This window comes from Heterodontus francisci, chromosome 5 (assembly GCF_036365525.1).
Source record: "Heterodontus francisci isolate sHetFra1 chromosome 5, sHetFra1.hap1, whole genome shotgun sequence".
NCBI lineage: Eukaryota > Metazoa > Chordata > Chondrichthyes > Heterodontiformes > Heterodontidae > Heterodontus > Heterodontus francisci.
This window is the reverse complement of record NC_090375.1, coordinates 25,302,215-25,329,196: the sequence shown is the minus strand read 5'-3', so window position 1 is coordinate 25,329,196 and position 26,982 is coordinate 25,302,215. Positions and strand designations below refer to the sequence as shown.

General features: G+C 42.5%; 1 protein-coding gene across 4 annotated transcripts in view; it reads left to right on the top strand.

The window, feature by feature from the left end:
* The window catches only part of LOC137369778 (guanine nucleotide-binding protein G(s) subunit alpha), a 709,287-nt gene that overhangs the window by 517,037 nt on the left and 165,268 nt on the right, over nt 1–26,982 (top strand). For all 4 annotated transcript variants that reach the window (XM_068031231.1, XM_068031233.1, XM_068031234.1 and 1 more), the window contains exon 5: nt 26,125–26,222. In XM_068031231.1, the coding sequence (XP_067887332.1) occupies nt 26,125–26,222 (98 nt within the window). The remainder of the gene's footprint in view (nt 1–26,124; nt 26,223–26,982) is intronic.

Genomic DNA, 26,982 nt, shown 5'->3' with positions numbered 1-26,982 from the left:
TATGGCATGCTGAAATACATAAAAGAAAAGAAAGACTAGTATTTATACTGTGCCTTTCATGACCTCAGGATATCCCAAAGCACTGTGGAGCCAGTGAACTGCTTCTTGAAATGTAGTCACTGTTATAATGTAGGGAACGTAGCTGCCAATTTGCTCACACAAGCTTCCACAAACGGCAATGTGATAATGACCAGATAATCTTTATGTGTAATGTTGATTGAGGTTAAATATTGGCCAGGACACTGGGGATAACTCCCCTACCCTTCTTTAAAATAGTGCCATGGGATCGTCGAAGTCCACCTGAGAGCTGACATGGCCTTGTTTAGCGCCTCATCTGAAAGTGCAGCACTCCCGTAGTACTGCACTAGAGTGTCTGCCTTTTGAGGATTCTAAGTAATCAATATTCCATAAGGTGAAATTCAGCTGAGTGCTGATACAAACAAGAGGCTGACTGAACTGTTCTGGAGAAATTACTAATTCACTTGCATCATTTGGCTATTGAAAACTGTTGGGAACAGAGGGTAGTGATGATGTCAATGAGAGGAGCGTGTACAAATGTGACCGTATCTGTTTCATGGTTTCAAAATGTGTAAAATGATGTGTAGATCTTAATCTGTGACTAAATAGCAGTAACTGACATGGCATGCTGTTGTGACCAAGGACTTATTTGACCTTGGACTTTTCTGTCAATTTCCAGCTCAAACTCCAATCACTAGCTGGTGGGGATGTGCTGATCAAATCATAAAAGAAATTACAAAACTACAAAATGAATCATTATTTTGTGTAACTGAATGGTGCTTTGTGGCTTACAGTTTGACCACTTGAGCAGACAGTTGGTCAGCCAAGTCTAAAACTTTAAACACATTAATAACAGAGTAGCCAAAGCAACAGTTTAAACATGTCTAGCACCTTCAGGTTCCACTTTTCTGCCTCAGCTATCATTTGTACAGATGTAATGACTGAACTCAAACATAGGTTGCTAAGGCCACCAAAGCCATTAACGAACCCAATTATAAGTGGGCTTTAGATTTTCTCTAGCTCTTGCCTTCAGATTCTTTGAGGTTCAGTGATGTGATGTGTTACAGCAACATTGTTTTATGGTAATGGAGCTTGTGTTTGTCTTTATGGCCCTCCACCCTATTGAATTTCTGATCTTAATTGTGCTGTCATGGATAGGTGTTGAGCAGAGGCCAAGAGCTTACAAACTGAAAAGAAATTGACCTTAGAAGGAGAATTGCCTTTGGTGACTTTGTTCATTTCCTGGCAACATAGGAACAGCTCAGCTTGCCTTTCCCCTCTCTCAGGGTGTGTGTTGTAAGAAGCCTGAAGAAAGTGAGAGAGGAGTTAATGCTCTGGAGATGCTGAATTGGTATTACTACAATATGTCTGGTTATTTTAAATTGGAGTCCCAAATACTGGAGTGTTCTGGTGAAATATATTATTTTTCATTGTTGTAGTTATGAATGTTTGTGTGTTAACATTAGTCCAGGTTTCCACACTGGTTGAGTTGATAAATATACTGCATGGTATTATACAGAACAGGGAAATACAAGGTTCTATCCCTGATCTTTGTCGGGTTTGCTTATCCCAACTGAGGCAGAATGGAATACTACATGGCTTCAAGGGCAATGGTCAACTTTATGGTCGGTCCTGTCTCCCCCAATGACAAAGCTGACAAAGATGGTGATTTTTTTTAATGGCCTTTATTGCCCATCCCTATTTGCTTTTGAGAATGTACCAAATTTAATGCCTGATCCATATTGAGATGGTTCACCTAAGCCAAGGTTCCTCCCTAGCAGTAGGGTTTCATCAATTTGTAAGGGAGAGGAAAAATTGTCCTGTGTTCTAGTTTCTGTTGGCTATCCAGCAGTTGTGTATGTGTGTAAGAAAGTTGAGCGCAGACCGATTCAGTGGTGCCTTTCATGTCCCCCGCCCCCCCTAGTTAAATACTGTTCATAAAGAATAGACACTTTGAAGTCTCTGGAGAGCGTGCAGCACTTGTGGAACCATAGTCTGAGGAAGCAATCAGACTGCCACACACTGATCGCTGTCTGATGACAGCGCCTCCCAGAAACTTCCCATGTATGGCCAGGATCAGGCTTGGCTGTAATCACCTCCACTAAAAAGACTCCTGATACTCACCATCTGGATTCTTGCAGGGAAAATAACCACTTCAGCGAGATACAATACTCAGTGCTTTAAATGATATAGGGAGAAACCTCTTTAAGGGTGGAAGCAGGCAACTAGTGTGAAACAAGTCTGTAGTTACAGCTGGGCAGAATAACCAACCTGCCAAAGTATTGCAAATGGCTTTTACCTGTTTTTTTTTTCCATTTTCAATTCTCAACACGTTGGGCCAAAGTTTCCGCACCCTATGGCGACAGGCTAGTAATATGGCGGGGGAAGGCATCTGGAGGGGAGCTCTGTGTTTTCCTGCTCCCATGGCATATTACCATCAACACGGGCATCTTGCAGGACGGCCCGCTGCTGCATGGGGAGACTGCCATGAAACTCTGGTGCTCTCCATCAGGTTTCTGGGAGGGGGCCCTGGCGGCGGTGGATGCCCCTGACACTGAGGCACCACCGCTGGCAAATGCCAATCCCACATCCCTGGCCCCAACTTCCTGAAAGCAACTCCTTCCTGTTGCAGCCTCAGCAGTGGCACTGCTGAGCTGCTGGCCCTCTGAATGGGCTGGCAGCTCTGAGGGGCAGGCTACCATCTTCAATTGGGCAGTGACCCCCGGCAGTGGACTGTTAATTGACCACCACTGGTAAAATGCCACCCCGGGATCTCGCTGTTTGCTAGCATGGGGTCAGCTCCCACTTTCTGCCCTGGCAACGGGGCTTGATCATCCCCAGAAAAATTCAGCCCGTTGCATTTGTCCATAACTTTGTTTCCACCAGAGCAGTTTTCCGATTGTCATTCTTACCCGAGTGCTTGCCAGGATTTCTTTTAAATATTCTCTTTGTATTATCCATAGCACACTATTACCTTATCCCGAAGGAATGAGTCTGTCCTAATGAAGCAGATGCTAATTGGCTGATGAGGGAATTTCCATTCTGTAAATGGATAGTGCTTCTCCCTTCCTCCCGCTCCCCCGTATCGACCAGTACAATCTAGTTCTAACTGACATTAGTGTTTTGTGTGAAAAATATTTCCTCTGGGGGTGGGGAAAAAGGAACAAACAAACATTGGATTGAACCTATTGTTTTATTCCAGTATTAAATGTTAATTTAAACAGCAATGGAGCTACTAAATTAAACTACAGAAATGGTTTACAACTTCACTCATTGAATTTTACTATATACTTATGTTGTTCATTGCTGGTGATGTCCTGTGCTGACTTATTTATCTGCACAAATTATGAACTTGTTAATTTATGGTACAGATTTGTTTTGCAAGTACTTTTTCTACTATTGGCTAGAATGCCTCTCTGAGGTAAGTGTGATCATAAACATGCTACACAGTGAATAAATATATTTAATAGATAGCTGGCTGGGAGCTCCAAGGTTGTAATTCAATTGAGCAATTCTATTGGTGCAAACTTAAGATTTTTAAAACATTTCAGTCAGTAGTTTGTTACATAAAGTACATAGAGTAGGAATAAACGGGTCTTTTTCCAGGTGGCAGACAGTGACTAGTGGGGTACCGCAGGAATCAGTGCTTGGGCCCCAGCTATTCATAATACATATTGATGACTTGGGTGAGGGAACTAAATGTAACATTTCCAAGTTTGCAGATGACGCAAAGCTAGGGAGGAAAGTGAGCTGTGAGGAGGATGCAAAGAGTCTCCAAAGTGATTTGGACAAGTTGGGTGAGTGGGCAAATGCATGGCAGATGCAGTATAACGTGGATAAATGTGAGGTTGTCCACTTTGGTTGTAAAAACAGAAAGGCAGATTATTATCTGAATGGTGATGGATTGGGAAAGGGGGAGGTGCAATGAGACATGGGTGTCCTTGTATACCAGTCGCTGAAAGCAAGCATTCTGGAGCAGCAAACAGTTAGGAAGGCGAATGGTAAATTGGCCTTCATTGCAAGAGGATTTGAGTACAGGAGCAAGGATGTCTTACTGCAGTTATACAGGGCCTTGGTGAGACCACATCTGGAGTATTGTGTGCAGTTTTGGTCTCCTTATCTGAGGAAGGATGTTCTTACCATGGATGGAGTGCAAAGAAGATTTACTAGGCTCACTCCTGGGATGGCAGGATTGACGTATGAGGCAATATTGGGTCGACTAGGCCTATATTCACTAGAGTTTAGAAGAATGAGAGGGGATCTCATAGAAACCTATAAAATTCTAACCGGGCTAGACAGGCTAGATGCAGGGAGGATGTTCCCGATGGAGTCCAGATCAGCGGTCACAGTCTCAGGATATGGGGTAAGCCATTTAGAACCGAGATGAGGAGAAATTTCTTCACTCAGAGGGTGGTGAACCTGTGGAATTCTCTACCACAGAAGGCAGTGGAGGCCAAGTCATTAAATATATTCAAGAAGGAGATAGATATATTAATGCCAAAGGGATATGGGGAGAAAGCGGGAACAGGGTACTGAATTAGACGATCAGCCATGATCTTTTTTGAATGGCGGAGCAGGGCCAAATGGCCTACTCCTATTTTTTTTCTATATTTACTCAGTATTGTAATATGTTATGTAGTATATAATATCTACTTTAATATATAATGCACTGCCAGAATGCACAGCTGGTGTGTATGTAGCTACATGACACCATATACCTATTTCACAGTAATCTGTCTTAACCTTCTCTCTTGCTTTGTGATACTTCATGAAATGCACAGATCCTGAGGAAAATTGTAATAAATACCTTCAAACTAGATCAGTGTGGTTGGTGGGTTAACACAGATGTGCTGTAGAGGTGGTAGTACCGAGGCTAGCTCTTCCATTTTCCAAACATGATCCGGATTAACATTTGGAAAAGGTAGATCGTCTGTCTCCCTGTGTTTTTGACGGATGAATGCTGTGGGGAGAAAAAGACACACAAATAAGTTCCCACTTTTGTTCTCCCTCACCCCATCAAAAACGTTTCCTAGTTTAATATTTAGAGTCGTAGAGTCGAGTCATTTAGGGCATGGGAGGCCATTCAACCTCCTTCCATTGTACTGATGGGACGATCTTCCTCCCTCCATACACTTGCATCTAAAACTCTGCTGTCCATCTCCTAACTTACATCCACTCTTGTACACCATTACCCCTGTGCTCGCTGTCCTACATTGATTCCTGGTTGAACAATGCCTCAATTTAAAATTCTCGTCCATGTTTTCAAATCCCTCCATGGCCTCGCCTCTCCCTATGTCAGTGACCTCCTCCAGCCCTACAACCCTCTGAGATCTCTGCACTCCTCCGGTTCTGGCCTCTTGCACATCCCTGATTTTCATTGTGCCATGCCTTCAGCTGCCTAGACCCATACTCTGAAATTCCTTCCTTAAGCCTCTATGCCTCACTACCCCCCTCTCTCTCTCTTTTTCTTTAAGGCATTCCTAAAAACCTGCACCTTTGGACCAGCTTCTGTCCTGATATCTCCTATGTGGCTCAGTCTCATTTTTTGTTTCATACACACTTGTGAAGCACTTTGAGCCATTTTACTGTGTTAAAGGGGCTATACAAATGCAAGCTGTTGTTAATTACCTAAATGAGTCTGTGTTTGTCCGGGTCATTGGAGTGTTTCAAAGCTTTCTGTCAGTTTATGGTGTCTACACAGGCAGCTAAGGATTGCCTGGTGTACTGTAATGCAACAAAGAACCGTTGACAGGTAAATTCTTTGAAAGGATGAATACTTATTTTGCCTGCATTAATGCAAAGTATTAAGCTGAATACAATGTGCTAGTTTTTTTCCTGCTTTGATCTAATAGAGATGAAAATTGGAAGTTGTAAAATCATATCTACTGTTGCTCCTTGGTTCTTAACTAGCTGTCCAACAAAATTTTGCATTTATATAGCACCTTTGAACTAGTAAAACATCCCAAGGCACTTTAATGTAGAACACTGCTGGCTAAGAATTACTGAGGCTGCCAATTATTAGAAGCATGTGCTGTCCAAGCCCTGAAAACCACATCTTTGACCTTATTTCATCGGGCACTTCTTGGAAGCCAAAACTTTCAGGTGTGCACTGTACTGTGGAAGGGGGCCTCTTGGGTCTTTACAACCATGGCTGTTTCTTGGTGTGTTTTGTTTGAGCTAAATTTGTACTGCAGGAGCTAAGGAAAACAAAAGTCATTGTCAGCAAACATACAGATTAGCTGCTGTGTTCCCATGTGTGTTTGTGAAGAAAAGCCTCTCCCTGCACCAGTGCTCTCCCCCCGTCCCCCACCCCCAGAAAACATTTCTCCTGTTTGTACCTGCTGAAAAATCAAAACAATATAACAAGCCACCATTTATATATAGCATTCCTCTTGATGTGATAAATGTGATTTGGAAGGCAGTGGACAGACTACCAATATTAACAAAATAACTCTTGAAATGTTGATTTCTTGGCAGACGATATGATCAGGTTGAGACTTTAAAAATTTTCACTTAGAATGAAGTAACATAGCGAAGGGTTCTAAACAATAAGAGCAAATTTGAATCCATTTTTAAGCCTCATATCAGGACCTTGTTACCAAATATACATATTTGCATGGAATAAATTTCTGAGTGCAACTGTTCAGAACAATAGACTAGGGTTGTATTCCTGGAACTTAGAAGGTTAAAGGGTGATTTGATTGAAGATTTCAAGATATTAAAAGCATAGAGTAGAAAGAAAAAAACTGGGCTGCATTTTCCCAGCCTGGTAGAGGTGATTGGATGGGTAGGTAGGCCAGGTAAATAGGGAGGGAGCCTCGTCGGGACCCATTCCTGCCTCGGGGGGACTTTACTCGGAGGCTGCAGCCAGTTACTCCACTTCGGGGCAATTTTGTGCCAGTGCTGGTATTTTACTGATGTCTGAGCCCATCCCAGGCAGCAGGAACAGGGGGGCCATCAGAGCCGAAGGGATGAAAGGCCTCAACACCATCCTTGAAAAGTCGTGCAGAGAGGTTTCCCCCTACTCTGATTGCCCTACCAACCTGGAACCTCTTTAGTTTATAACTTTTATGCAGCAGCCGAGGGCGACTGCACGTGAAGGCGTCCTTACGCTGGCTTGCCTGCCTCGGCAGTGCCCATCTTTCCCAGTCAGGCTGCTGGCCTGACATCATTACTGGCCCTCTGAGTGGGCCTGCAGCAAGAGTAGACAGACAGCAAGCGTATAACCGGCCAGTTGGGAAGTTGCTTCCCGGAAGCCTGTGCCGGCAGGAGTGCTGAAGACATGGGTGGGCTCAGGACCCCCATATAGGCCCAATGTCAGGGTCCTGATCCCTGCTGGAAAATCCAGCCCACTTTGTGCTGGGTTTGGTAAACCTTTCAGGAATGAAATTAGGAAACATTTTTACACACAAAGGGTGGTAGAGGTTTCAAGCTCTGTTCTGCAAATGGCAATTGATGCTAGATGAGTTGTTAATTTTAGATCTGAGATTAATAGATTTTTGTTATCCACAGGTGTTGAGATATGGAGCAAAGGCAGGTATGTGGAGTTAGGTCACAGATCCGCCATCGTCTCATTGAATAGCAGAAGAGACTGGAGGGACTGAATGGCCACTGCTATTCCTATATTTCCATGGTTAAAATTGGGCTTACTTACACACGACCTCCAGTTAAGTCTATTGAACATCTCTGTTCCTAAACTTCAGTCCATCCAAAACTCTGCAGCCCATTGTTATAATTTGCACCAAGTCCCATGTTCCTCCATGGCCTCGCCTCTTCCTATCTCCGTAACCTCCTCAAGCCCGACAACCCTCTGTGAGGTATCTGTGCTCCTCCAATTCTGGCTTCTTCTGCATCTTCGATTTTAATCATTCCACCATTGGTGGCCATGCCTGGACCCCAAACTCTGGAATTCCCTCCCTAAACCTCTCCGCTTCTCTACCTCTCCTTTTCAAGTGCTCCTTAAATTCTACCCTTTTAACCAAGATTTTTGTCATCTGCTCTAATGTCTGCTTACGTAGCTCAGTGTCAAATTTGGTCTTAAACGGCACATTTATCTGTTTCAGTTGGATACTGTGAGTGTTCATTCATTTCTTTATAGGAGTACATTTTACACAAAGGGTAATGGAGAGCTGGGACTCTGAGGTGAGATCACTTGAAAGTTTTGAAATTGAGATTGAAATATTTATGGGAACTGGCCAGACGGATGGATTATGAGTTTGTGATGGGAGTGCTGACATGTGGAGACTATCTCTTTGTCATTGATATCTGGAAGGTATGTGGTCTGATGTGTTACATGTTTCCAGAGGCTGAAAATAGGATTATTTTTGTCTCCAACTGGTCCAATTATATTTATATCACTTTAGCAATACTTTCGGGGCTAAATACATTCACTAATCTGGTGCTAAGTGTGTTGAATAATGATGGACCTTTGTGATGGTTACAGCAACAGTCCAGGCACGCAGGCATCGCTGCTAGATTTGGAACACACATGCTCAGGAACAGTTGATCCAATAAGGAGCTGAGAGTCATACAGCACTGTAACAGGCCCTTCGGCCCACCGAATCTGTGCCGACCATCAACCACCAATTTATACTAATTCTACATTAATCCCATATTCCCTACCACATCCCCACAATTCTCCTACCACCTACCCACACTAGGGGCAATTTACAATGGCCAGTTTACCTATCAACCTGCAAGTCTTTGGCTGTGGGAGGAAACCGGAGCACCCGGCAGAAACCCACACAGTCACAGGGAGAACTTGCAAACTCCGCGCAGGCAGTACCCAGAACCAAACCCAGGTCGCTGGAGCTGTGAGGCTGTGGTGCTCACCACTGTGCTTCTAATGTGCAGGACACTCTGGGTAAGGTTGGTAACCATTAAGTCCGAGCCTTTGGTGGAAAGTGAGTTTTTATACGATCCAGTTGAGATTGAGGGAATGTGGGGGACTGAGGTAGTTTGGGAGAGGGGAAGAGAAGCTCGAACAAGGGCGAGAGAAAGAAGCACGAGGAAAGGGGGAGAGGGAGTGCGGGGAATGGGAGAGAAGTAACAGAATATGCAAACCAAATTCCAAGAGTCCCAACCACTGAATGGAGATTTGTCACGTTTGGAATGCATGATCTTCTCGGGGAATGAGATCCAGAGCGCACGGTGCAATTGACATGTGCTTCTGAATAATACTAAGAATGAAAGTGATGGCAGCTACTTCAAACAATCTGAGATTGTCTTGGGGTTTTTTTTTTTGGTGTTGGTTGTGAGATAAAATGTTGATCAGGACTATTCTTCAAGTTGTACCAAGGGGATTTTTTTTACACCACCTGAGGGGGCAGACAGGATCTCGGTTTAAAGTCCCATCTGAAAGGTTACATCTCTGACAGTGCAGCACTCCCTCAGTGCTATGCTGCTGTGTCAGCCTGGATTATGTGCTCAGGTCTCTGGAGCAGGAATTGTTTAACCCACAATCTTCTGACTCAGAGGCAAGAGAGTTCTACACTTAAGGAATATTTCAGTGGTAGTTTCACTTGTCCTTACAGAACATTCTGTTTTTACAAGAAAAATCTCTTTTTTCTTTCTCTTTTGGGCCTCCTTATCTCGAGAGACAATGGATACGCGCCTGGAGGTGGTCAGTGGTTTGTGAAGCAGCGCCTGGAGTGGCTATAAAGGCCAATTCTGGAGTGACAGGCTCTTCCACAGGTGCTGCAGAGAAATTTGTTTGTTGGGGCTGTTGCACAGTTGGCTCTCCCCTTGCGCCTCTGTCTTTTTTCCTGCCAACTACTAAGTCTCTTCGACTCGCCACAATTTAGCCCTGTCTTTATGGCTGCCCGCCAGCTCTGGCGAATGCTGGCAACTGACTCCCACGACTTGTGATCAATGTCACACGATTTCATGTCGCGTTTGCAGACGTCTTTATAACGGAGACATGGACGGCCGGTGGGTCTGATACCAGTGGCGAGCTCGCTGTACAATGTGTCTTTGGGGATCCTGCCATCTTCCATGCGGCTCACATGGCCAAGCCATCTCAAGCGCCGCTGACTCAGTAGTGTGTATAAGCTGGGGATGTTGGCCGCTTCAAGGACTTCTGTGTTGGAAATATAGTCCTGCCACCTGATGCCAAGTATTCTCCGAAGGCAGCGAAGATGGAATGAATTGAGACGTCGCTCTTGGCTGGCATACGTTGTCCAGGCCTCGCTGCCGTAGAGCAAGGTACTGAGGACACAGGCCTGATACACTCGGACTTTTGTGTTCCGTGTCAGTGCGCCATTTTCCCACACTCTCTTGGCCAGTCTGAACATAGCAGTGGAAGCCTTACCCATGCGCTTGTTGATTTCTGCATCTAGAGACAGGTTACTGGTGATAGTTGAGCCTAGGTAGGTGAACTCTTGAACCACTTCCAGAGCATGGTCGCCAATATTGATGGATGGAGCATTTCTGACATCCTGCCCCATGATGTTCGTTTTCTTGAGGCTGATGGTTAGGCCAAATTCATTGCAGGCAGACGCAAACCTGTCGATGAGACTCTGCAGGCATTCTTCAGTGTGAGATGTTAAAGCAGCATCGTCAGCAAAGAGGAGTTCTCTGATGAGGACTTTCCGTACTTTGGACTTCGCTCTTAGACGGGCAAGGTTGAACAACCTGCCCCCTGATCTTGTGTGGAGGAAAATTCCTTCTTCAGAGGATTTGAACGCATGTGAAAGCAGCAGTGAGAAGAAAATTCCAAAAAGTGTGGGTGCGAGAACACAGCCCTGTTTCACACCACTCAGGATAGGAAAGGGCTCTGATGAGGAGCCACCATGTTGAATTGTGCCTTTCATATTGTCATGGAATGAGGTGATGATACTTAGTAGCTTTGGTGGACATCCGATCTTTTCTAGTAGTCTGAAGAGACCACGTCTGCTGACGAGGTCAAAGGCTTTGGTGAGATCAATGAAAGCAATGTAGAGGGGCATCTGTTGTTCACGGCATTTCTCCTGTATCTGACGAAGGGAGAACAGCATGTCAATAGTCGATCTCTCTGCACGAAAGCCACACTGTGCCTCAGGGTAGACGCGCTCGGCCAGCTTCTGGAGCCTGTTCAGAGCGACTCGAGCAAAGACTTTCCCCACTATGCTGGGGAAAAATATGGAGAAAAATACTGCTGCAGAATTTGAAGCAAGAGATGACTGCATTTTGGAATGAAAATTTCAGCTTCATGTTTACAAACCCTTAAAAGGCAAATAAGAGCTCTACGAGTGAAAGCAGCTAGAAAATAAAAGTGCATTTTTGACCATTGATTTCTAAATGGGTTTAATGTGTTGGGATCTAATATTAAAGTCCATTTCAGTTACTGTCATCTGTCAATCTCTGAAAGATTAAAGAGTTTCTTTATAAGTTTGTAAGAAATTAAGGTCTTCTGTCATATATTTGTTTGCTTGAGGTCATCCTGCAGCCCATATTCAAACTCGCACCAAGTCCCGTTCACCCATTTACGCCCCCCCCCCCCCCCCCCACAACCCCACCCCCACCATGCTCACTGACCTACATTGCCTCTTGGTTAAGCAATGCCCTGATCTTAAAATTCTCATCCTCATTTTTAAATCCTTCCATGATCTTGACCCTCCCTATCTCTGTAATCTCCTCCAGCCCTGCATCGCTAATTCTGGCCTTTTGCAATCCACAATTTTAATTCATCCATCCATTATTGGCCATGCCTTCTGCTGCCATATGACCATATCATACGAGCACACGTGCTAGGAGCAGAAGTAGGCCATTCGGCCCATCGAGCCTGCTCCTCCATTCAATAAGATCACGGCTGATCTGTTCCTGTCTCGAATTCCACACTTCCATCTACCTCCGATAATCTTTGATTCCCTTGCCTAACAAGAATCTATCTACCTCTGCCTTAAAAATATTCAATGACCCTGCCTCCACCACCACCTTCTGAGGCAGAGAGTTCCAAAGTCGCCAAGGCCCTAAGTTCTGGAATTCCCGCCCAAAACCTGTCTGACCCTCTAACTCTCTTTCCTCCTTTAAGACACTCCTTAAAACCTACCTTTTGGTCATCTGTCCTAATATCGCCCTGTGTGGCTCGGTCCCAAATTTCGCTTTCTAAGAATCCTGTGAAGTACCTTGGGACATTTTGTGTTAAAGGTGTGCTAGAAATATAAATTGTTGTTGTCGTTGACGCCAGATGGTGATCTGAAATACAGGCAACATCTATTAGAATTTAAGATATTGAAGCGAGAAACCTCTTTACAAAGAGTTATGAGTACATGGAAATCACTTCCGGAGTTGATGGGTGAGGCAGAAACTACGTCATCATTTACAATTAAATTGGATAGGTGGATGAAGGAAAAAGGATTTGAAGGGATAGGCGAACGGAGAGGGTAAATATGATTGCAGCTGTTAACTTGTCTGGAGGCTAAACACCAACACAGATTAGTTGTGCCGAATGGCCTGTTTCAGTCACAATTCTTGCTGTACTGTTTTCTGAGAAAAGGGTAAGTTTCAAGCTTGTATTGTCAAATGACAGTGTTTCAATAACTTGACTACAATTACTTTAACCTAGTGGTATTCACAATACAGTCCTGGGATCTTTGACTTCCTTTTTCCTGACCTGTCCTTCATCAGGCACCTTGCTCCTCGTATCTCAGCCTACGGTCCCTGAGATGTTGATGGTGACATTGCAGTATTGTCACTGAATTAGTAATCCAGAGGCCTAGGCTAATGCCAAAGGGACACGGGTTCAAATCCCACCACGGCAGCTGGTGGAATTTTAATTCAATTAATAAATTCATAATTAATTTTAAAAATCTAGAATTAAAAGCTAGTCTTGGTAATGGTGCCATGAAACTATCACGATTGTCGTAAAAACACATCTGGTTCGCTAATTTCCTTTTTGGGAAGGAAATCTGCCATCCTTGCCTGGTCTGGCTGACAGGTGACTCCAGATCCACAGCAGTGTGGTTGGCTCTTAACTGCCCTGTGAAATGGCCCAGTGAGCCATTCAGTTCAAGGGCAATTAGGGATGGGCAACAAATGCTAGTCTTGCCAGTGACGCCTCCATCCCATGAAAGAATAAACAAAAGGATGAAGAAAGGTACAAGAGGGAGTTAGAAGAATTCCATGTGCACTGTGTGTACTGAAGCTGTGGGAAGAAAGCTTTATGATTTTGTAATACAAAATGCACAGAAAAAATCTTCCCCTGCAGAATAAATGGCATTGCAGTAGATTTGTGTGTGTGACCCCCATGCATGATGTTGCAGGATTAATAAGTACCATGACAGTAGGACAGATAGGGCTTATTTATTCTATAAAGTAGGACAATATTTTATGACCTGTCATGGCCTGTGTTATAGATTCCTAACATATTAAAATGCCATATTACAAAATGTATGTGTAGTGTGTGCGAGTATGTTTTTGTATGTGTGTATAATATGTATATGTATGTATATATACATACACACACTCTGTTCCCATATCCCTTCAACTCCTTTCTGTGCATCTACTATCCAATCCAGTTTTGAGTCAGCAGATTATGAAGTCTGGAAGTGAATTCCATAACCGCTGAATTCTCTGTGTCACGAACTTTCTGTTACTCTCTGTTCTAATTTTCTTGCATTTAACCTTGCTCCTATGACCCCTTTTATAGCCACCCCCCCCCCCACAGACTACTGCAAGCAGTCTACTTATAGCTACTGTATCCCATTATTCCATAACTTTAAACCTTTCCATCATATTGTCTCATAATTTGCATTAGTTTAATGAAAAATAAAATGTTTTCAAATCTTTTTTCTTATCTTTATTTCCTCACATCAGGCAGCATCCTATTGAACCTACAATGCATCCTCCCTGAAGCCTAAATATCTTTCCTGCCATGTGAAATCCAAGACTGCAGACAATCCTCTAACTGCGGTCTTAAGATTTTTATACAGACGAATCAATACTTCTCGGTTTTTATATTCTAAGCGTCTTATAGTGAAACCTAAAATTCCATTAGCTTTTTATTAATGGACTTAGTAACCTAAGGTTTTCCCTTTAATGTCCTATAAAACTCTACCTACAAATCCCTATGCTCTTCCACAGCACCAAACCTACTTCCATTTTGAATATAATTAATGCTGTTACTTTCTTACTAAAATATATCAACTCACACATTGAATTTCATTTGGCATTTTTTAGCCCATATCCCTTTGCAGCTTCCTTTGGTCTTCTAAAGAATTAACTATGCCTCCTATTTTGGTATAATATGTAAATGTTAATGCCACTCCCCGGGCTTCTTTCCAAATTATTGAAATACAGAGTAAAAGTAAATAGTGAAAGGGTAATCAAAAGAAGGGTGGGAACTATTAGGGACCAAAAAAGGAAATCTCCTTCTGGAGGCAGAGGAAATGGCTGAGGCACTAAATGAGCACTTTGCATCTGTCCTCACAAAAAAAAAGATGAAGAGGGAGTAGAGAAATTGGGTACGATAAAAATACTTCAAGGAAAAGGCACTTAAAAGGTTGGTAGGTTCAAAGTTGAAAAGTCACCCAGTCCGCATGGGATGCTGAAGGAAGTAAGAATGGAAATAGGGTGGCACAGTGGCGCAGTGGTTAGCACCGCAGCCTCACAGCTCCAGGGACCCGGGTTCGATTCCGGGTAATGCCTGTGTGGAGTTTGCAAGTTCTCCCTGTGTCTGCGTGGGTTTTCTCCGGGTGCTCCGGTTTCCTCCCACAAGCCAAAAGACTTGCAGGTTGATAGGTAAATTGGCCATTATAAATTGTCACTAGTATAAGTAGGTGGTAGGGAAATATAGGGACAGGTGGGGATGTTTGGTAGAAATATGGGATTAGTGTAGGATTAGTATAAATGGGTGGTTGATGTTCGTCACAGACTCGGTGGGCCGAAGGGCCTGTTTCAGTGCTGTATCTCTAATCTAAAAAATCTAATCTAATCATAAACTACCAGTCCTCTTTAAATATGAGAGTTGAGCCAGAGGACTTGTAGGTTGTAAATGCTATATACCTGTTCAAAACAAAAGTGGAGAAGGGTAAACCCAGCAGCTACAGGCCAGTCAGCCTGACATCAGTGGTAGATGGACTTTATTGTCATTTCCAAAAAACATGGGTTAATAGTTGACAGGAAGCACAGATTTGTTAAAGGCAAATCTTGTCTGACAAACTTGGTTGGGCTCTTTGATGAAGTAACGAAGAGGGTTGATATGGGTAGTACGGTTGATATTGTGCATATGGACTTTCAATAGGTGTTTGATAAGTGCCTCAGAATAGACCTGTTGGCATAATTCATGTCTATGGAATTAATGGGGCAGTGGCAGCCTGGATACAAAATTGATTAAGGGACAGAAAGTGGAGAGTAATGGTGGACATTGTTGTTATTTTAGACTGAAGGGATGCATACAGTGGTATCCCCCAGGGATCGGTATTAGAACTACTGTTCTTTTTGATACATATTGGTGACCTCACTTTGATATAAAGGACATAATTTCAAAGTTTGCAGATGACACAAAACTCAGAAATGTAGTATTAGCAGACAGCAGGAGGACATGGACAGAGAAATAGTCATGCACGTGGCAGATACATTTTCAGGCAAAGAGTTGTGAAGTAATGTATTTTGGAAATAAGAATGAAAAGGGGCAATATATCCTAAATGTACAATTTTAAAGGGTTGTATTATCAGAGACCTCGGGGTTCATCTAAAACAAAATCTTTGAAGATGGCAGGACAAATTATTGAGACTGTTAAAGCCCAGGATCTCATATGTCTTTTTATTAAGAGGGGCTTGGAACATTGTGTCCAAAACTAGGCACCACATTATAGGAATGATATTCAGGTCTGGGAGAGGCTGGAGCAGAGATTTACTAGAGCGGTACTGGAATACAGGACTTCAATTATGTGGAGATCCTAGAGAAACTGGGATTGTTCTAATTAGAGGAGAGCCTGATGTGGGGAGATTTACTCGAGATGTTCAGAAGATTTTGTTAGAGTAAGTAGGGAGAGGCTGTTTCCATTGGCAAGAGGGTCGGTATCCAGAGGGCACTCAATTAAGGTAACGACAACAACTTATATTTATATAGCGCCTTTAACATAATAAAACGCCCCAAGGCACTTGACAGGAGCTTTATAAAAGAAAATATGACACCGGGCCACATAAGGAGGTATTAAGTCAGATGACTAAAGGCTTGATCAAAGAGGTAGATTTTAAGGAGTGTCTTAAAGGAGGAAAGCGAGGCAGAGAGCAAATTCTGGAGCTTAGAACCGAGGGAACTGAAGGTGAGGCTACCAATGGTGGAGCGATTAAAACCAGGGATGCTCGAGTCCAAATTTTGTTGAGTGCAGCTATCTAGGAGGGTTGTGGGGCTGGAGTAGGTTACAGAGATTGGGAGGGATTTGAAAACAAGGATGAGAATTTTAAAATCAAGATGTTGCTTGACTGGGAGCTTGTGTAGGTCAGCGAGCACTGGGGTGAATAGGGAATGGGACTTGGTGTGAGTTAAACACGGACAGCAGTGTTTTGGATAACCTCAAGTTTACAGAGAGTAGATTGTGGGAGTTCAGCCAGGAGCGCATTGGAATAGTCAAGTCTAGAGATAGCAAAGGCATGAATGAGGGTTTCAGCAGAAGGTGAGCTGAGACAAGAGTGAAGTCGGGCGTTATTATGGTCTTGATGATCTCTTGAAAATGTGGTCAGAAGCTATCGTGTGGTTAAATAAGAAACCAAGGTTGCAAGCAGACTGGTTTAGTCTTACACTGTTGCTAGGGAGAGGGATGGTGTCGGTAGCTAGGAAACAGAGTTGGAGCAAGGACCGAAAATAATGGCTTCAGTCTTCCCAATATTCAATTGGAGGAAATTTCTGCTCATCCAGTTTTGGAAATCGGATAAGCAATCTGATAACTTAGCAACAGTGGAGGAGTCGCGAGAGGCGGTGGTGAGGTAGAGCTGAGTATTGTCATTGTACATGCAGAAGAACCAGAGGTGAGATGAGAGATTTTTTTTTAATGTAGGGAGTTGTTATTATCTGGAATGCACTGCCTCAAGGGTGGTGGAAGCAGATTCAGTAGTAACATTCAAAAGGGAATTGAATAAGTACTTGACAAGGAAAAACTTGCAGGGCTACAGAGAAAGAACATGGGAATGGAACTAATTGGGTAGCTCTTTTGGAGATTCAGCTCAGTCACGATGGGCCAATTGGCACCTCTCTATGCTGGATGATTCTAAGTGGCAGTAATGCTCATAACATATTCCCAGTGGAGAATGTCCCCACACAGTGTTCTCTTGTCACTGTAGGTACAAGGCAATAATGTCCACAGACAGTTCTCTGGTTACTGCGGATATTGGCCAGTAATGTCCACACACCTTCTCTGGTCAGTGCTGGTATGGAACAGAATGTCCACAAGTGCTGTTCTCTGGTCAGTATTGGTACAGCACAGTATCCCGATGCACTGCCATTGTTGTTCAAATCAAACAAACTGTATTTGATCTTCAGTCTGTTATAGCTGTTTAATATAGGTATTGGCTAGAAAAATATGTTTGAGTGATCCATGCTTCATTTAACTTGACATTAGTAGATTATTTAAATGCAGCAATAAAAGTGCCTGAGGCTGTGTGCAGTGTTCTGGGGTAAAAGTCGGCATTCAACTTTTGAAATGAAGATTTAAATGTTACAGACAGCATGCACATGGTATTTGTGATGTCAGTTAGCCAAGTGCCACAAATGATCATCTTCACAAAATAAGTCCCCTGGATAACCAGAGGTTAATTTTGAGTTAACGCTCTCTGGAATACGCTGTCTGAATTGGAGTTATGACCTGTAATGTACTACACTGCCTGAAAGGATGGTAGAAGCAGATTCAGTAGTAACTTTAGAAAAAGAATTGGATAAATACTTGCAGGAGAGACAATTGCAGGGCTCTGGGGGGAAAAGCAGGGGAGTGGAACAATTTGGATAGCTCTTTGGCATGATGGTCTGAAGGGCCTCCTTCTGCGCTGTATCATGTTGAAAATCTATGAACTCCCTTCTATCTTTAATGATCTCAGTTCATCATTTCCCATTCCACAAATTCTCATCACAATTAACACTTCTACTGTTCAATTCCCTGAACACAAGTTCCAAAATTAAAAAAATAAACACAGGTCTTTATTCCTCAGTCCTTTAGGAAAAGCCTTTCTCTCCCATAGCGGTGATCCAGCATGTACATCTCTGCAGATCTTGTCAGTCCGGTAGCTTTGGTGAGCCATCAGAGGGGTTGTTTCATCAGAACCAGGGGTATGGGTATCTTTTGACTTCCACCTGCAGACATAATTGAGTCTTGGAAACTTCTGTCTCATCACTTGTTTGGTCTCATTGATAAGAACATCTCTCAGCTTAGTACAGGGCTGAATTAGCTGATCTCACCCACTAGTTGTTTTTAGCTTCCGAGTTCTTAGATTGGGATGGGGGGTGGAGGTTGGTGGTGTCCCCATATCTGATCGCTATCTATTGACCCCCAGTTGGTAAGTGTAGATGTTGAGTGAAGATAAGATGGGGCTCAGCTGTGATATCCTCAAAGCTTGAAACGTATGTCAGCTTTGTGAAAGAGTAGAAATTATGGAGTTTATACTGGTCTGGTAGTCAGGAGTTATTATTCTGGTCTTGCAGCGATTGATTGTGGTGGTATTGTTCAACAACAACCTCTCAAGGACGATTAGGGTTGGTCAGTAAATGCTGGCCTTGACAGCAATGTCCTCATCCCATGGACAAGTAAAAAAAAAGCGTGCATTGTTTTAAGCTCAGGTTTACGGAGGTTGGTAGAAATATTTCATTGCTATGCAGAGTGTTTGATTATTGCCAAATTCACAGACATCTGTAAAACTCTTGGATGATTGAAACCTGTTGGGAAGCTAAGGGGCAGAATTTTTATTCTGAATTGTGACTTAACATTAAGTCAAGATAATGCTTCTTAAATAAAGCTTCTCTGAAGTCTTGGTAGCTAAACTCAATTTCCAGTGTATAATTGAGCCATACGGAGTAGGTAGGTCCAAGGTTTGCTTCCCACTCTGTGCTGAGTTTGTTGGGATCGCAGTGGGGAAAATTAGAGTCCCTGCCCTTATTTGCTACTTTTACTGAAAAATCTACATGAAGCAATGGATAGTCCACACATTTAAGTAGGCTGCCAGCCTTCAGCATCAAAGCTGACGCAGGAAGAATGATCACTTGGATGAGGCATCTGGGTTTGCCCTCAATTGGAATTGTGCTTACAGGGGACGGGTCTATAAACTGGAGAAAGTTTAAGCTTACACTTAAGTTCATGCACGGACTGGGGAAATGGGTATCCACTGAGCACAGCAGTAAGAGTACCCAGAGAAAGATACACCACCAATGCAGATAGTTTTGGAAAAGGCAGTCAGCTGCAGCGAAGATGTCAGTTTAGCACACTTTATGATTAATTGCTCTTTGTGAACTTGGGATGATATAGTTAGAGCAATAAGCCCACAGGGAGATGATTAATTCGTTTTGCTCTAGCATCTTCTGGGAGTCAACAAGAGCATAACTTGACTACGTCCAGTGAGCACCTGGCTACAAAACCTTTGCCTCTATCAGACCGCATTTATGATATCTCTAGTGCCCCAATGCTTTGGTAAATCATAGGTTGATGAAGCAATGTTTTGTAGAAAATAGAATTTTTAGGACACTGTTTGAGTTATGGTGATAGTTGTTTTGTTTGTAGTTTGAATGTTGATTCACCATGACAAACTTTCTGTAGTATTACTGGATTAATAGTTGTTAGGGTCGGTGATTAGCACATTCTCATAACTTGGAATAAAACTGTCCCCAGTTAGGGATGCCTGCTCCCTGGAGCTTGTTGTACAATGAAGCTAATAACCAACACAAACAAGCAGCACATTGGGAAATCTCCTGAACGCTGTCATTAATCTAATCCTTTGGATGCCAAGGTGACAGTTTTTAAAGAATTTTAATGACTCTTCTGGCAATAGCTGGGTATTAATGAACACTTTGAGAATACCTTAACAAAATAAAGTGATGATCTGGTAAGTGTTGGTAAACTCTTGGCAAAATTAATCTTTGTTAATGAGAAAGGTTTGAGACTTGTAGCATCCTTGAATATGACAAGATCAGTAACTTGAATGTTGAACCATCAGTTGTCTTGGCAATCAAAATTCTCTGGATTTAAGAAAGTATTAACCAAACTTCTGTTGTGTTTTCTTTGCCAACTCAGTGTCTGCTGCCTGTTGTCTGGTCTGTGAACGAAAGACTCACATTTATATACCACCTTTCACAACCTCTGGATGATCCAATGAAGTACTTTTGAAGTGTAGTCACTGTGGTAATCAGAAAATGCGCTGGAGCCCTGCCCTAGGCCTCTGCCAGTGTCTGGATATTGCTAGCCGCTAGGTAGTCTAAAGTGAATGACTCTCTGAAGTGTGTGTGTGCTGTTTTTCTCTCTTTGTTTCCCCTTCTCTGTGTATCTCTCTTTCTTTCTTCAGTTCTCTCTTGGTCTCTCCCTATCTATCTATCCAAAGTCTCAAATTACATCCTTTGTGACTGTGACAAGGATAAACATTTCCTCTTCATCCTTCTCAACCTGCCTTTGACATGATTTCCACAACACCCTCCTCCAATCCCTCTCCACTTGTCCAGCTGGGTGGGACTGTTCTTAACCTGGTTCCATTCTTATCTATCTATTTGTAGCCAGAGTATCACTTACAATGATGCAGTGGCTTTTCTTCCTGCTCCCATATCGTTACCTCTACAGTCCCCACGGATCAATCCTTGGCCCCACTTTTATTTCTGAACTACATGCTGCCCCTTGGCAACATCATCTGAAAGCACAGTATTAGTTTTCACATGTACTGTGATGACACCCAGTTCTACCTCACCATCACTCCTTTCGACTCCTCCACTGCTGCTAAATTATCAGACGTTATGGCCACGTGGTGAGATTTGGGTGATTCCCACTGTTCAACTCCCACCTGACCGCAGCAAGTGTGTTTTGTTATCAGGGTTCAACCCCTTGGTATTTAATTGTCAAAATAAACAGACAGCGACAGGTTTTCTTGTCGGTTTAAAACAGAAAATCAATTATTCATTGATCAATACACCTTAACCCGGAATTATCGTAACCGCATCCACTCATGCATTCACTTGCACGCATACGCACATAAGAGACAGATAGAGAGGAAAAATGGGTAAGCGATTATAAGTGGAGGAGTCACAGTAAACCTGTTGAATTCTCTCATAAGTCAGGTTCTCGTTGGTTGCAGGCCTGAGGTGTTTATAGATTTCTCTCTGTTGAAAGTTCAGTTGAAGACAGTGGATCACTTATAATTCACTATGGTATGAGGTGTAAATAGAATTGTATAGCAGGGCACGTCCCTTCTGGTTTGCTGGAAACAAGCTTCTTGGATGTTGCTTTCTGGGTCTCTCTCTCTCTCTCTCTCTCTCTCTCGGCTGCTTTTTAATGTAAAAATGTGTTATAACTTGCCTCTGCTGGAAATATTTTTCTCCTCTATAGTGATCGACAATGGTCGGATATGCTATTTCACACCTTCTTTGTTTCAGAAGAACCCATTTAATGCAAAAGTGTCTCTTGATGGGTTCAGGATGAGAATAATCGGTTATGATATATCTACTTCACACCTTCTTTGCTTCAGAAGAACCCATTGAATTTGGGAATATTTCAGGAGGGGTATACAATGGGTGCAATTGACACCTCTTAGCTTTGAAGATTTTCCTTTAGATTAGATTAGATTAGATTAGATTAGAGATACAGCACTGAAACAGGCCCTTCGGCCCACCAAGTCTGTGCCGAACATCAACCACCCATTTATACTAATCCTACGCTAATCCCATATTCCTACCAAACATCCCCACCTGTCCCTATATTTCCCTACCACCTACCTATACTAGTGACAATTTTTATAATGGCCAATTTACCTATCAACCTGCAAGTCTTTTGGCTTGTGGGAGGAAACCGGAGCACCCGGAGAAAACCCACGCAGACACAGGGAGAACTTGCAAACTCCACACAGGCAGTACCCGGAATCGAACCCGGGTCCCTGGAGCTGTGAGGCTGCGGTGCTAACCACTGCGCCACTGTGCCACCCCAAGTCCCTGTCAGAGAGTTTGATAATACAAAGATAATTTTGGAACACATTGTTCACCTTTTAAAAGAAAGGTCAATTTTTTCACAGTCAAAGTCAGTTTTTACAACTCTTCAGTTTCATCGTACTACTTGCACATGTAACAGACTGCTTATCTGATATCCAGTACTGGTTGAGCAGAAATTCCCTCCAGTTAAATATTGGGGAGACTGAAGCCATTGTTTTCAGTCCCCACTCCAAACTCTGTTCCCTAGCTACCAACTCCATCCCTCTCCCTAGAAACAGTCTGAGATTAAACCAGTCTGTTCAAACCTTGGTGTCACATTTGACCCCAAGATGAACTTCCAGCCTGATATTCGCGCTATCACTATGATTGCCTATTTCCAGCTCCATAACATCACCTGACTGCCCCTGTCTCAGCTCATCTGCTGTTGAAGCCCTCATTCATGTCTTTGTTACCTCTAGCCTTGAAACTCCAATGCATTCCGGCTGGTCTCCCACATTCTACCCTCTGTAAACTTGAGGTCATCCAAAACTCTGCTGTCGTGTCTTAACTTGCACTAAGTCCTGTTCATCTAACACTCCTGTGCTCGCTGACCTACATTGGCTTCTCATCTTTGTTTTCAAATCTGGCTGTGGTCTCACCCCTTCCTATCTCTGTAAGCTCCTCCAGCTGCATGACCTTTTGAGATATCTCCACTTTTCTAATTCTGACCTCCTGCACATACCCAATTTTTAATCGTTCCACCATTGCTGGCCACGCCTTCAGTAGCCTAGGCCCTAAGCTCTGGAATACCCTCCTGACCTCCCTGCCTCTCTACCTCACTTTCCTGCTTTAAGATACTCCTTAAAACCTATTTCTTTGACCAAGCTTTTGGTCATCTGACCTAATATCTCCTTTTGTGGCTTTGTCTCATACTTTGTTTTATATGTGAAGCACCTTGTGATGCTTTATTACATTAAAAGTGCTATATAACTATAAGTGTTGTTATCTGTCGCCCCTTTCCTTTTTGTCTTCACTTCTTTCCCCTCACTCTCCAACTTAAATATTTATTTAAGATTATGGTACTGTTATGATCAGGTGAGGAGGGGTCGAAAGGCTCCCCTCTTGTCCCTCTCCTTGTTTGACCGCAACAAGGTTTATTCCTGTTTAAACAGTGGATATGTTTACCAATTCAGTGAGTGTTTAACCCTTTATGTGCTATGATTATAAAGGAACCAATTGGACAGGTTTTCTGGAGTTTAGATATGAAATAAGTTAGTTTATTGTACTTAAAAAAAATCAAAACCCGATTTAGATGAAATGATAAACTTTCACACACACACACACACACACACATACATACACATATACAGGCGCACACACACACACTCAAGAATCACACACACTCAAATAGGTTACAGAGTGATGGAGAGAAGTTTGGTTGACTATCCTGCCAACAAGGGTGATACTGAATAACTTACTCAATTGTTCAAGCCATTGTCCTGGATGGGAGCTTTTTAGACATGCGTCTCTACTTCGATGTCCTAGAATGTGAGGTATTTCAATGCAAAGTTAAATGTAGGATTCCATCTTTCTTTTTTAAAAGTTTAATATAGATTTCCAACTGATGAATTAAAAATCCTGATTCGGCATAGCATGTTTTCTTAACAATACTCATTGGGTCACTTTTAATTATATGAATGTAATATTTCTTACTAAATTTGGAAACCTGCCGGTAACACTGGCATGGCCTGTTTCTGTGCTGTAAACTCTATGTAAATCCATACTTTATTCCTCACACTCCCATAATGGGTCAGCAAGTGAGTAACTGAGCCATGCTTACCAGAAACATCCCAAGTGCAATCCATTGCTGTGTATTCCATTTGCAGAGGTGTGATGGAGCATGTGCAACAAGCAACTTCAGAATCTACTGGTTAGAGAGAGGGGAAAGTTGGCCAAGGTTTTCATTCCTAGTGTCCAGTGATTCCTGCACGTTTGAGGTCGTTTGGGCTTGGCCATGGTCCCTCTGAGGGCTGGAAGCCTGCCTGAAATCCTCCCCTCTAAGCTCACGCATGACCAGTTACTCCGGTGGGAATCACAGGACTCTTCCTCAGAACCAAAGTGTTATTGTCTTCAGGAGAGGAGGAGAAGAAAATCAGCAAGAAAAAAAATCTCATCCTTTTTTCTGTGTGTGTCAATATTAAAATTGTACCTGGTTTGAAAAAGAATTTTATCCAGCTGCTAAAGGTTACTGTTTGCAGTCGTTCCAAAAAGGAATGTCACAGCCTTTTAGCTACAGCAACTTAAACCATACTTGTCAGTGAAACACCTTACACATAATTAACGGAGAAACCGGAGAACATCAGCCATTCATGTTGCTATTTTGACCATCTCTTTTGCCTTCCTTTTGTCAAAACAGCCATTGTTCAACACCAGGAGGGTGTAAAGCAATTCCGTGATATGGAAGGACAGCACTATTCTGCCAAACAGTCGACGTCTTTCTGAAACTAGAAAGTCAGTCCATTGTAATATAACTGTATAAATATTGCAGGAGTGAGAGCTTTGGTACTTTTTTTTTTAAGTGTTCAGTTTTTTCCTACTTATGTCCATTCTTTGTATAATGGATCCGTAGGCTCACTTTAGAGATCTTTTCCAATTCTTGTTCAACTGATTTACTATTTGAAAAAGAAAATTATGATCAGTCCACACATGGTCACGTGAATTCCGAACATTATTCCATAAGCATAGATTGTTTGTGTTGGGTAGCAGACGTTCAAACCTCATTAATAGACCAGTTAGATTAGCTTGTTTAGATTTTTTAAAAATTGCCTGTGATTTTAAAACATAAGGAGCAGGAGTAGGTCATATGGCCCCTTGAATAATAATAAAATAAAAACAAGAAATGCTGGAACCACTCAGCAGGTCTGGCAGCATCTGTGAAAAGAGAAACAGAGTTAACGTTTCGGGTCAGTGACCCTTCATCGGAACTTGGCCCCTTGAGCCTGTTCCACATTCAACAAGATCATGACTGATCTACCTCAATTCTATTTTCTCACCTTGATTCCCTGGTGGAGAATTCTAAAAATTCGTAACCCTCTGAGCGAAAAACTTCTCTTCATCTCAGTTCCAAAATGGCCAACCTTATTCTTAGACTATGACCCCTCAATTCTAGGCTGTCCAGCTAGGGGAAGCAGCTTCTTAGTATCTACTCTGTCAAGCCCTTTAAGAATTTTATATGTTTCAATGAGATCACCTCTCATTCTTATAAACTCCAGAGAATATAGACCCATTTACTCAATGTCTCCTTATAGGACAGCCTTCTTTTCCCATAAATCAATCTAGTGAACCTTCATTACATCACCTGTCAAACCAAGTACATACTTCCTTGCGTAAGGAGACCAAAACTGCACACTGTACTTCAGGTGTGGTCTCACCAAAGCCTTGTAAAATTGGAGCAAGACCTCTTTACTCTTGTACTCCAATCCCCTTGCAGGAAAGGCTAACATACAATTTGCCTTCCTAAATGCATGCTGTGCCTGCATGTTAATTTTCTGTGATTCGTGTACAAGGACAGCCAAATCTCTCTGCATACCAACAGTTACTTGTCTCACTTTATTGTTTAAGAAATTCTGCTTTTCTGTTCCTCCTACAAAAATGGATAATTTCACATTTCCGCACATTATATTCCATCTGCCACCTTCTTGCCCACACACCTAACCTGCCTATATCCCTTTGCAGCCTTTTTGCTTCCTCCTCACAGCTTACATTCCCACCTTCTGTCCTGTATAACTCTATGACTCTATAACTTGGATACTTTACACTTAGTTCCCTCATCAAAGTCATTTAGATTGTGAATAGCAAAGGCCTAAGCACTGATCCCTGCAGTACTCTACTAGTTACAACATACCGATCTGAAAATGACCCGTTTATAGTCCCAGTCCAATCTTGTTAACCAATCCTCAATCCATGCTAATGTTACTTACAATCCCATGAGATCTAATGTTGAATCCAGTTTATTTTAACAGAAGTTTTCTTTCTATTTATAGGAATTCTTCGATCATGCGAAAGCACTGTGGGACGATGAAGGTATAAAGGCATGTTTTGAAAGGTCAAATGAGTACCAGCTCATCGACTGTGCACAGTAGTAAGTGTATTTCATCATCCAGAAATGGACCATTAAATTTTAAAGTATTACACTTCCTTTTAAAATACTCATACGTGTTCAAAAAGAAAAATTACTAACTGCCATGAAATTGGAATGGAATTGAGACTGAATTATGTCTAAATTTTGTAGAGGATTTATATTGCATCCTATGAGGCTTGGTGAAAGGACACCAATGCTTTTAAAGGTGTAAGCCATATGTGTTCTATAGCATGCTTCAATCTTGGAAATAATTCTGTGAGACAGCAAAGTAGTGAAGATGGTAATTTGTTGTCATGCTGTAAGTCTCAATTGGTTGCTCCTGAGTTGGAGTCTGGAGGAGGTGGTTTCTACTGTGGTTGAGTTTGATCAGTCAGTCTTTGGCTGGACTTCGATGGAGTGCTAACATGAACAGTTGAAGTCCTCTATCTCAAGTGAAGTGGGTCAGATTTGGCTCAAGCAGGAGTTTGCCACTTTTTAACTAGCCAAGGGTAATGGCTGGTGAACATTTTCAATAAGTAACTGCTCTAATCTGCTCTGCCACCTGATGGGTATATGGCCATGAGAGAGTATTGTTAGCTATTAGTTGTCTGAATGTCGGTAATTGTTCGCTTTCTATATTGTTTCATTGAAAAAGTTCATGTAATTTCTTAAAATCATCTTGTTTGCTACTAGTTAACTGCAAATATCTAAAAGCTGTGCTACATTGTAAGAGATTATATTGAGGATCTTTGGTGAAAAAGTATTAACTTTGTCACTTGCT